At 35.1% G+C, this 12,522-nt stretch overlaps 3 protein-coding genes and 1 non-coding gene across 4 annotated transcripts; 2 read left to right on the forward strand and 2 right to left on the reverse strand.

Annotated features, from left to right (window-relative positions):
- Nucleotides 1-250: 250 nt before the first annotated feature.
- WICANDRAFT_76749 (uncharacterized protein) lies at nt 251-823 on the forward strand (the record flags this gene model as incomplete). The annotated part of the gene is made up of 1 exon (XM_019184447.1): nt 251-823. The coding sequence occupies one exon, from the start codon at nt 251-253 to the stop codon at nt 821-823; it is 573 nt and encodes a 190-aa protein (XP_019041787.1).
- Nucleotides 824-2,093: 1,270 nt separating this feature from the next.
- On the reverse strand, nt 2,094-4,253 carry YAT1 (carnitine O-acetyltransferase YAT1; the record flags this gene model as incomplete). Its single annotated transcript, XM_019183029.1, has 1 exon — nt 2,094-4,253. One exon carries the CDS (start codon nt 4,251-4,253, stop codon nt 2,094-2,096), a length of 2,160 nt encoding a protein of 719 aa, XP_019041788.1.
- Nucleotides 4,254-9,457: 5,204 nt separating this feature from the next.
- On the forward strand, nt 9,458-11,321 carry WICANDRAFT_88231 (uncharacterized protein; the record flags this gene model as incomplete). Its single annotated transcript, XM_019186142.1, has 1 exon — nt 9,458-11,321. A coding segment is annotated over exon 1 (1,424 nt), but the record flags the coding sequence as incomplete, so codon positions are not given.
- Nucleotides 11,322-12,402: 1,081 nt separating this feature from the next.
- WICANDRAFT_t20 lies at nt 12,403-12,475 on the reverse strand. The gene has a single exon. It is a non-coding gene; the product is annotated as a tRNA-Ala (tRNA).
- Nucleotides 12,476-12,522: the final 47 nt, after the last annotated feature.

Below are 12,522 nucleotides of genomic sequence, written 5' to 3' on the forward strand. Positions count from 1 at the left end.
AGTACTGAAAATTTTCTCGAGAATGAGGCATGGCACACACAAAACACGACTTTGGTTATACAAAATTCCCGATTCGCGTGTCACCAAGATCCTAAGCTCAATCAACTTTTTGAAAAGGTATAAAGGTAGTAGAAGCTGCTGATTATTTTTTTAAAGTTCTTCCTTTTCTTTTATTCTTCATCTCAAAAGTCCAACTACTTTACATTCATTTAACAAAAGATCATATCCAACTATTATTCACTCATTTACAATGAAATTCTCAACTATTGCTCCAATTGCCTTCTCATCATTAGCTTACGCTGCTTACACTCAAGAAACTTCAACTGCCGTTGTTGAACATGATGCCACTACTTTGAAAACTATTACTTCATGTTCTCATGAAGCTTGTACCGCTTACACTTCAGTTGCTGTTGCCACTACTACTGCTACTGAAAGTGAAAGTGATGAAATTGTTTACGCTACCACCACTGTTAAACCAGCTTCAAGTGGTTCATCCCTTGCTTCAACTTCAGGAAAAGCTCCAGTTTCATCAGATTCAACTTTCTCAACAACTGTTGCTTCAACTTCATCTGCTCCATCATCAGCTTCATCAGATGATATCACCTATGTTGATGAAACCACAACTCCAACTGTCACTAAATCAACCATTGCTTCAACAGATGTCACAACTACACCAACTTTATACACAACTTTCAACAGCGGAAATCTTTCAAACCGTACTAGTTCAGTTGCTGCTTTAAGTACGTATGAAGGTAACGCTAACTTAATCAGAGGTGGTTTAGTTGGTGGTGTTTTAGCTGCTGGTATTGCCTTATTATTATAATGAACAATTTTTAAGGAAAGAAAAGGTTTATGTTTTTCGTGTTTTTGGTTTCTGTATAATAGACGTTGACATTTAATTTATGATACACATGACATGAGAATATAATTGATTGTACTTGATGATTGTAGTTGCATACAGCTTGAGCATTTGGCGATGATAAGTCTTTTTTTTTTATAAATATACCTGTATTTTCTAATTACTTACTAAGCTATATAGAGCCACAGGGTTTGGATTTATCTCAAAATATTTGATTTCAAAATAATTGCTGTGTAACTACTACCTGTCTTGTTTGGGCTAGTACGATAAGTCATGGTACTATTTCTCACACATTTCCGCGAACGCTAGTAACTAACCACTACAATATCTCCAAAACTTTCAATACAACAACCAGAATTAAAATAGATATTTCAACTATTCAAACACTAGAGAACTATATTTTGAAACTCTCATATAATCTTCATCAGTTTGAAGTAATTCATTAGTGTCTTGTATGTACTTTGAACCGTCTAATGCTTTCACCAACCTATTGGATGTGATACGTCAGAAGAAGATGCTTAAACTTTAGTACTACAAACGCCACTCTACAGAGCATGAAGGCTGAACACAATGCTATCTAGAAACATAAGTAATGTGACTGCATGTCAAAATTGCACTGGTATGCTTCAAATAATCTTCTCGCAGGACAACCATAGGCTAGAAGTTCTTTAATATTGCATGAATCTTTCAGCTACCTTGTCGTTAAGAGATTTCAGCATATACAGCGTCTCTTTTCTTCAGCACATTGAGAGTAAGTTGGTACTTTTGAACTGGTAACAATAGTAAATATGATCTTGCTTTCACTAAACCTCAATATTGCGTTTGAAATTAGTACTTGGTGGTTGCAATCATCATAAGCTGGAGGTTCCAATGAATGTCCATCGTGACATCAGTCTAGGTGGACGAGGTCTCTGAGTAACGCTGGCTACTAATCAATTTAACCAAAAAGTATATACTTCAACCATGATTATAACTCAAAGCAATAGCTTCGCAAAAACCATGTAATTCTCAACCAGTTTGTGAGAATTCTTTGGAGTTTGAATTTGATATGCAACCGAAAGGACGTAGCGGATAATTAAACGTCCGGCATCTTAATTGATAATTCTGACAGGGGCGCCATTTTCCGAACTACATCAAAAGTTTATCATTACTATTCTTTTTTTATATTATTAAAAACCCTATATAAAACCACAATCATAAATAAATCACCAAATTCACTGAAATTAAGGTCAACTCAATATTCAGCTAATCTCAACTTTTCACTCAATTGTCTACTTGAAAAACCAGATTTTTTGAAACCAAATCTTTCTGGACTGTTACCTCTTGATTTTATTTCATCATCTTCCAAGTCAAAGTAACCATAACCACCTAATAAATAGTTCAAGTTTCCTGATCTTGCATGTTGTAATCTTCCTCTTTCCTTTTGCTTTTCTGCATTCAAGATTTCTTCTTTATAAATATGTTCAATTTCTTCATAATAATTCTTTAAAGTATCAATAAATCTTTGAGTTTGACGATGCTTTGAAGAAACACAAACTGTGATTGAATTTTCTTTGATAATATAAGCGATACCAAACCCATTAGAAGCAACTGGACCAAATCCGAAAACTTTTAATGAAGGATTACCACAATTTGAAGTTGAAATGATTGAATTGTTCAATTTATCCCAACCTGAATCTGCAAAGATTGATGGAATTTCATTTTTATCAAATTTACCTCCAAATGAAGCCATACTTTCAGAATTACCAATAGTGGAATCTGAATGAGTATCACCATCTTCACCATCAGTGTCATCAGCATTTGAATCATCGTGATCAGCAACATAACGTTTCCAAATACAAAACAATGCATATAAATGACGATCTTGACCTAAACCTTGAGAACAACGTCTAGTGGTTTCTGAATGTTTCTTTGATGCAATTCTTAGGAATTCTAACTTGTCTTTACCTGGAACATCTTCAAAAAATCTTCTAACAAACAAGTTTGATTCAAGTGAAACTGTTCTAATAGCTTCAGTACGACCATGTAAGAATTGTTTAGTCATTGCAGGTTCATAAGTACATTCAACTTTACCATATAATGCATAATAGGCAGCTTGGAAACTCATTTGAACAAATGCATCTGGTGAGCATTTCAACTTTTTGATTAGATCAGAACCATAATTTTTAAACTCTAATGTAGCAAATTCATTTTGAGAGATTAAATCAGATAACCTTGTTTCACCAAATCTTAAAGATAATGATAAATCCGAAGTTAGATTCCATTCCAATTTTCTTGGGATTGTAATAATATTTGTATCGATTGAGGATTTATTTAAAATTGATGGAGATTTTGATTTCCAAATTGATGGAGAATTTGGATTGATTGATTTAGCAAATTTTAAAATAGAATCAGTATAAATATCTGAGCAAAATCTTAGGACAGTATGACCATCAACACCAGTGTGTTCGAAATTAACACCAGCTTTTGCATTTTTGGTAATGATTAGTTGTAATTTATCATACCATCTATTTGTACAAGTACCAACTTGAACACCTTTTTCCAATTTTGATATACCACAAAGCATATTTTTAGATAAATCTGGTAGTGTATCCAATTCAATATCATCTAAAACAACAACAAATAAAGCAGAATCGATAATTTTCAAGATTTTGTAATTTATTGGATCATTTAACAAAGAATTTCTCAAGTTTGCCCAATTTTTACGATTTTCAGTTGTCAAAACACCAAAACTTGATCTAGCCAATTCACTTGGAGTTGTCTTCATTGAATCTCTAACAATACTTTCAAAATTAATAGACATTTCATCATCATTCAAGATCAAATCATTATTTCTATCCAAGACATCAAACCAATACAATTGAGATTTTGACAAGACAATAATATGATGAGATGAAGAATCACTTTGCATAACACAACCAGTTTGAGTTGGAATTCTTGCAGAACCAAACAATTTATGGTATTGATCCATACATAACGGAGTTGTCTTAATCATATCAGGTGGTAGTTCCTCTCTTCTCAAAGCTCTAATGAATTCTAATGAAGATTGAGTTAATGAAGTTGCTCTTTTAACTTGGGTATTGTTAATTGGAGTTGGATCATCTTCTAATAAGAAGAATGGGTTCAAGTTCAAAACAACTGGAGAGTCATAATTCAAATAAGAATCATACCAAAATTGTTCAATATATGAAGGTCTTGTCTTGGAGTATTCTCGAAGTTGTTGATCTAAATAGGGACCTATACCATTGAGAAATTTATGAGTAGCAGCCTGCGTCTCTTTAAATTCAGCTTCAGTTTGTAATGGTCTTAAGGCATTTAGATAATTTTCACAAGTTGATTTCAAATCAGGGATTGGTAGTTTCTCTAGTTTATCTTGATATTGGAAAGTGGACATTTTGATTATTGTTGATTGTTGATGAAAACTCAGAGAGAATATTATGGGATACTTTTGTCTTTCTTATATAGCTTCATCAAGAGTCTTGATGAGCTTAAAGCATAAAGGTCATGTAACGGCCAACTGGGTATATTTTACCTTCACATCAATGCTTATCTCATCTGGACCAGTTGTTATGTCATCAGCACCACCATTAACAGAGTACAAAGCGCTCTTAAAATCGTGACTTTACTTTACTCTGGTCATGATTTGACAATTTTCTTCTCGTCAGGCTGAACGGTGCAAATTCAAACACAGCGAAAAGGGCGGTACGTGGCACAGGCGGACTCCTACGGCCAGGGACACAATAAAGCTTGACACCATTTCATCCGATTTCCGATTAGATAGAGGGAATACAAGTTATTAAGGTATTCATGGTTGTATTCTTATAACTAACATGGTACTGGTTTAATTATGGTCATGTTTAACCAAGTGGTGAAGGTCATAATTCAAACGTCTCAGATGTGTCAATAGTGCTTTTGCTCAGACTCAAATCCCAAGAAAAGCTCATTCTTTTTATACAAAAACTGCGTTGGAGAAGTGTTGAATTGAATAGGGAAATTGACTCAAGTTTCAACACGATCTAAAAATGGAATAGAGCGCCCAATCGCTAACCGATTGCTGTTTGCATGATATAACCAGATCTATACAGAGTTACACGTTCAATTGGCTACAGATGTAGATGTCAACTAGCATAGTTACAAAGTGAACTCTTTAGATTTTATAATTAGCTATGCTACTGTATCAGATACATGAATCTCATGAATTATCTAGCTATGGCTGTTCTGTGGAAAGAATTGAGCAGGTATGGCTATATTATCTTATCAAGGTTCTGATCCTGATAGCACTCTTTTACTTCAAGTTATAATTGATACACAGCTCTCCTAGTAAAGAGATATCACATCGCCCGAAGTACTCTCTAACAAGAAAAACAGAATTTTATCAGAAGAGAACATTGACAACGAGCTCTAGATCGATTACGACAATGACTTTGCAAAATCTCATTCATGCAATACTTCGTTTCGTTCGGAAGCTCCATGTTAGTTTAATAATGCTGATAAGCTCAAGGTCATGATTTTGACTCAGCTTGTCGACGCTTGACCCGTGTAGCCTATATTAGCTTCAAATATCCTCTATTCCTTGACCATACATAATTCAAAAAATAATACTAAAACTGATAGAAGACATCTGTCAATTGTCAATATTTTCTATCAAATATTGGATCAATGGAGCACCTTCATCGACATAGATTAACACTGAACTAAAGTCTTTTTCCCGATTTAAGCTTTGATTAACTGTAGCATTGTTTGACTCCTTTAAGTGAATATATTTGATTGAAGTATAACTGGCCATGTTTTACTGTGTTTTTTTGCCTTTGGTCCATACCAGAAATCTTCATCTTTCAACCTGCCTGCTGGAGAAGAGATATTAGCATCAAAAACATAATAGTCCACATTTCACTAGTGATTGGAATTACAACAATTTCAATATCAAATGAAAAACTGTAGATGCAATTGATCATTTATGCTGTACTTCTCTGGTTGGTTTTTCAATATAATCTCTTGATCATAAGTTTCTATTATCAAACAAAATTAACGGAGGTTCAGGTTCTAAACCAGCATTAATATTAAAGCATAGTTCAATAATATTCATATGTTGGAAATTCGTGAAAAAAGCAATATCATTGAACGTTAACCTTGGACGTAGTCAATTGTAATTACCATTGGCTTCAGTTAATATTATTGTACATATACGTCTTCTTCAGAAGCGACTAGTTGAATTAACAGTAGAAAGCTGCATCATTTGCTGAAAAAGTTGAGTTATCTCGCTAATGTAACATTTAATAGCCTGCCAACACCGTCACTATTAGTTTGTTCCTGACTTCTGAACGCATAAAATGGAGTTGTAAGATTGTGTTCAATTGTTTTATCAAGTGTTGTAAAATCATCCACTTTTTTTTGTCGTGAATTTTTTCGTTTTTTAAGCGCAAAAGCTCGCTTAAATTGGCAATCACTGTTCATGCACTTTCCCCAATCGGGAATCTGTACGATAGTTATGTCAAAGTAATTCACAAGTTGCACGTTCAACTAGTGTGTGCTTGTGCATAGATCCCATGTTATAAAGTACAGATCAAAAGGAGTTAGAGACTGTCAGAAAATGAGCTCAAAAGCTTCTAAACAACTACCAAAAGCACCTTGACACTTCAAATCAAAACCAGCTTTCAATATCTATATTGGCTTTTAAACGATAAAGTATGAATAAAACTGTCTTGCTGACGTATTTAACTCAATTTTTCCAGTTCGGACGGGTTCAATTTTTACGACTTGGTCCTGACTTCAACGCGCCCGCTGCGTGCTCGTAAAAATTTCAGGATTTGACCATGAGTAAACCAGAAAAACTTGAACCCTCTGTTCAAATCACAATTTTACAAACACTCGATACACTTATATCCGTTAGAAAACTTATACTTTGAGCAAAAAGTGTGAGTTTTTCCCCTACTGCTCAGTAAATTAGAAGAGCTCTTACCTAGCAGCGTAGATGGTTCTCAAATCTTGCATACAAAGATCGCTGGTGTAAAATTTGGTGCCTTTTTTTCAAGAATCGCAGTCGTTTCAGAATTAGTTTGAATTGACGGACTGGAGTGAAAATTACTCCGTCTAAACTAGCTAATTCTAACCAGTCTCATGAAGAATCAATCAATTCTGCCTGATTGAAATTAAGGTTTTAATATAGAGCAGGTGTTCCACAATTAAACAAAGGTTGCGGAGCTGTCATTTTTGACTTTTAGCTTTGAACAGTGCAATATGGTCAGCTTGACCTCATTAACTGGAATCAGATAATTGTTCAACCAGAGCTAGCTTTCATGAATCTGAAATCTGAGCGTATGAAATTAGTGCAAAGTACATACGTGTACTTGTATTTGTATCAAACTAATTCAAACACACGAGTTTCAAATCGACCGTTGAAACTTCATTACTGCAGGTGAAGCATCGGTGAACTCCATGAAGCATCAATCATTCAAATATTTTAACAAATACGATACAATCGACGAAATATTTGAAGAGCCGCTATCAAGGCCACTGGAGATCCATTCAAATGTTAAACGTCACTCATCTAGCTTAACGCGCCTATTATAATTGCTTTGGAATTAAAATGAAAACAATATTGTAATGCAATGGGGTTTTCTTCTTCGAGTTAATTACACTGATCATCGAAGCTTGTAAGACGTCCCAATATGATCTCTGATCCTTTTGAATAATCTGAGGATTAGCCGCCTACCATATTGAAGCAACAGATTAAGTAGAGATTAGATGTAAGCATAAACATAAGATTCAAAGCCCAGCGCCAGGTGTTAATTTTGAAGCTGAAGATGATATTCATGTTTGCACTTTTCATCATAATGCTTCAGCCATTTCATAAACCATGTCTAGGCGAGGTGTTGATCGGGATAAGGTGGCCAATAAGTGGGCCATGACCACTAGTAGGTTACTCGATGTCGCGCACTAAATCTTGTCACTAGTGTACGATTAAGATGTACTATCGAACGATTTGATGTCAAGTCAAGTAAAATGACAGCCTTCACCATCACTACATTTGTCCTCCTTCTCCTGTCTAAAAGTTTCTAGAAGCTCTGGACGTTTATAAACGGTCTCCATATAATCAATTGTTCATATTCAAGATTAAGTTTCCGAACAGTAATATGTCTCCGTTTGCTCAACCAATCAGTATTTAGAATATTATAGGGTTTTATGAGATGATCAAGTGTGTAGCACCCTCATCTGATAGCTACACCATCATTAGTTGAGAGTACTGATCACAAAAGATACAAAACCGGCGTTGTCTCTCGATTAATTGTTGGACATATCTGATGTAGAATACCAAATTTAACGTAGAATGTAAACTATTGAACAAAAATATAAGCTGCAAATTAGGGAAGAACGCAGAGAAAACTAGATCGAGATTTGATTGCAATCATTCGCTTTGTACTGATTGGGGGACGTTAGCAATTAACTTTATGCAGTGTTTCTTGAATACTTTAAAATCCGTCTAAGTATAGAACAAAGTTCAACAATATTTGAAACAATGTGCTGATTGATGGTGTAAGTTGTAACTGATTAATACCTGCTAAGTACCTATAGGTCCATTTTCCTTTTGGGTAGACACAAACTTCAGAACCTCAGGTACTAAGTATAATGGGCCTGCAGTCAAATATAGTCGCCATGGAGAATTGGTTACACATAGTTGATCCACAAATTGAACTGACCAAAGCTTTAAATCAAAGTTCATGTCCGAGTTGAAAGTAATCGTGACCCATGAAATTGAATTTGTACCACTTTTCCTTCTTCCTCTGACGTACACTTGAGTCTTTGTACAAATATATCCGAATATACAGAAGTGCCCAGCTCATCAAGAAGTTAGAATGGTGAACCCCTAGAGCTCTAGATAAGATAATCTATTCAAGAGCTTGTAATTAGACGGCGTAGTACATGTGGATAGCCATATCACTAGGTAGTTTATTGCAGGTACTAGGTTCCCTTTTAGTCACAGATGGAACATACCTACAGGGCCTTCAAAAACCGCATCAAACGGACTAGATTTCCAGGAATATTATAAATTGATGGAATGAGTGCTTGTGCCCAAATTTCAGTCTAAACATTGACGTCGACAGGTCAGCCAAAGGCCCATAACACATAACAGAACTAGCACCCAAACAGCATGTATGTATTCTAAAATCAAAGTACTATGTGTAGCACTTTGGTCAGTGCAATTAAGAGCTAATTGAATGATCATCGACTACAGCGTACCACAATAACATTTCGCTTTTTTCACATTTCAAAATTGAGTGGTAATTTGCATATTAGGCATTATTTCACTTACATGAAACCACGTCTTGAAACAACCAACCAGCATAAACTTTAAACGTCCACATCAACACCATCAACAACAACAGAAACACTAACAAGTGATAGCTTTACACACAGGTTGTTGGCGCTAGATTGTTCCCTCCAGATAAAAGAGTATTATGTTCAGTTTCGCTTAGAGCGATACCTCTATTCAGCACTAGTTTTTTTCCTATCCCAAAAGTTCCTCTTACACCCATTCATCAACTAGTTATTAAACTTACTAGCTTCAAAAGGGGACTACTGATATACCACCATTACCTTCATTTATTGAAGAGCGCTATCCATTTGGACTACGTATTCCATCAATTTTAGCCAATTTTGTTATTAGTTTTCAGCCGTGATTCTACTAAAACACTCCAGTCGTTGTTGAAACAAGACTCTAGCTATACACAGTCTTCAAAAGTTTTCTAGCTGTTTGCTTATATTTATTAATTGTCGTTTATCAGAGGTTGGCAATTCAATCACAGTTTATATTGTTAATTCCCTAATTAGGTTTATTGTTGTTTTATCCCTTGGTTCACCTTTTAAGCTGCTTATATCTCATTTAATTGTTAATCATTAATTGTTGGGTGTATTATACTATATGGCCCTATTATGTCTGATCATAAGAATTCCAAATCGAATTATGATCGTTGGAAACCAGGGACAAAATTAGCTTGTATGATGTCTTTAAAACAAGTTTGTCAGGATTCAAGATATTATGACCCATCAAATAATCGTTTCAATTCCTTAACATGGCATACAGTTGCTGAAAATTTGAACAAAGAGTATCCTGATTATGCTAAACGTTTTACAAACATCAATGTCAAAGATCGTTATGACCGTGTTTTAAAACATCATAAAGTGTTCAAGAAAATGGCTGATAAGGCTAATGGCTTTGTATGGAATCCAAAGAACTTTTGTTTTGACTTGAACGAAGAGTTAATTAAACAATACGAAGAAGGTTATATAAAGGATGATGTTATCTCAAATGAGTTAAATGTCGTTAAATTTTTATCAAAGCCCGGTCACATTGATTTAGAGTACTATCATCGTTTTGTTTATCAATTTGCAAACCAAGAAGAACTGGAAAATGATGCAATTATTCAATCACCTTCATTCATAGATGATGCCATTGCAAAAGGTATATTGAATCTTGTAACTAAATCCAACTTTGTTTCAAAGAATGATCATCAAAATTCAAATGAGTTTCAATCATCACCAGTGATGTTACAACAGCAACCAGTCCAACATCAATCATCATCCTCTTCAAATACAACAAATTCATCAACATCAATACCAATGGCACCAAACTCAGCAAATTCACAAACACAAATACCCAACAGTTCCATGCCTTCACAGTCATCGTCATCAATGATTCCAATACAACAACCACATCTTCAACATCATTTGATACCCAATCCTCAACCTCCACATCCTTCAATACAACCACAACACTCATCAGATTTAGACTTCTCAGGGCTAATAAATCCAGATCAATCAGTTCCACAACAACCCCCTCATACCCATCCCCATCCAACACCAATGATGAATCCAGGTATGACTATACCTTTTCAAATGGGACCAGGCGGTGAGATGATTCCAGGTCCAAATACTCAAAAAAATTCATTACCTTTAGCTGGTCAACCTCCATTCAAGAAGCCAAGAACTGCAAGCATACCAGGTGGCTCATCATCTGTTGTACCACAAAGTATAATAGGAACAGCTATGATGGTTGATAATTATGAATCGATGCTGGCGGCTCAACAAGGGCCTGCTGGTGGTCAACCTGCTGGTAGATTTGGATATAGTTCATGGGAGGCTATTATGCAGTTGAATAAAGAGTTTGATATGATGAGGAATTTGGTCAATGAACAAATATTGAATCTAAGATTACAGAAATTGATTAGCTATCAAGATTTTAATCAAATTCAAACTATTCAGAATTCAAATGATCAATTTGTTAGAAGTGCTTATAAAAGAATTGGTGATGACCCTAAGCTAATAGATCTGATCAATATTTATCTAAACAATACTGATTAATGAAAGATGGTCATCTTGTTGAGCTAAAACTGGAATAGAATCAATCAAAAGGTTCCATTGGAGATGTTAAACTTTGGAACCATTAAAGAATGTACTATTATAATCAAGTTTTTTGTACCAATAGAAAAGTTCAATATCATAGTAAAGTTGATTTGATTTAAAGAATGACCTAGACTCAGGTGTTGAGCCAAAGATGTAGCTTTAATTCACACATTGACATTCCCTAGAAAGTGCGGTCACGTTCTGAACTTGTGATGCTCGACCATAAGGCACTGAGACGCCACTAGAGCTGTTTTGAAGTACAAATTGATCGAAAATTGTGGATATCTTCCTTCACTTGATAATCGCCTTATAGTCTTAAAGTACAGTTCTTCACACAAATCCGTCATGAACAGTTCAACAGTTTCTCCTACGGTAGTAATTACTAGTAGTGCTGAGTTTCTGCACTACGTACAACTCTAGAGTGCTCTAGTTCTTGAATATTCGGTCCAACTAATGAAAACTGTATAACTATATACCAATTCAACAGGATCAAATATATAGATCTTTAGAAATATTGAGGTTGACGTTACGTGGACCATAAATACAGAGACTTTAATATTCAATCTTGTTAGCTTTTAGTATAGAAGCTGTAGGTGTTGAAGCTGGCTGGTTTGAAAGAAAATCAACATTAATAGATGATCTCAGTGCAAATGATCCATAGTTTAGTTAATGTCTCGGGTTTTTCCACCAGCTTGTGCACCTCTGAAAGAACTTCTCTTAGGTTAGACCAAATAATTAATCATTCTACTCTGGATTAAAAAGTACCAACAGTGGATCCGGTAAAGGAGTCACTGGTCAGCTCAGAACTCAGAACAAAGGTTCACGCTCACAAACTGCAAGCAGTGATTTACTTTGAGGCTGGAATGATGAATCTTTGCCTATAAAATCTATAACTTACAACGTAGTTACAACTTACAAGGTGATGTTCATCTTTTATTGATGTCAGTTTAAGCACAATCAAACATCCCCTTTGACAGATATTCACATCAAAAAAGTGAGATCGCCAAATGCGCACAAAGAAAGGAAAAAAAAAAAATCCATTTTAAGCACGCCTTTGAAAAGTTATTCCGCAAATTTACTTAAAATGGATGGATTTACGTAAATAGCGAAAATTTGGCGCCAAAAAATGCGCAAAAAATATTTGGACGAGACCGGAGTCGAACCGATGACCTTTTGCTTGCAAGGCAAACGCGCTACCAACTGCGCTACACGCCCTAAGATAAAATTTGAAAAAATGCTGGTAGCTTATGCGAAATTAGGCG

Source organism: Wickerhamomyces anomalus, assembly GCF_001661255.1.
Source record: "Wickerhamomyces anomalus NRRL Y-366-8 unplaced genomic scaffold WICANscaffold_1, whole genome shotgun sequence".
Classification (NCBI taxonomy): Eukaryota; Fungi; Ascomycota; class Saccharomycetes; order Phaffomycetales; family Wickerhamomycetaceae; genus Hansenula; species Hansenula anomala.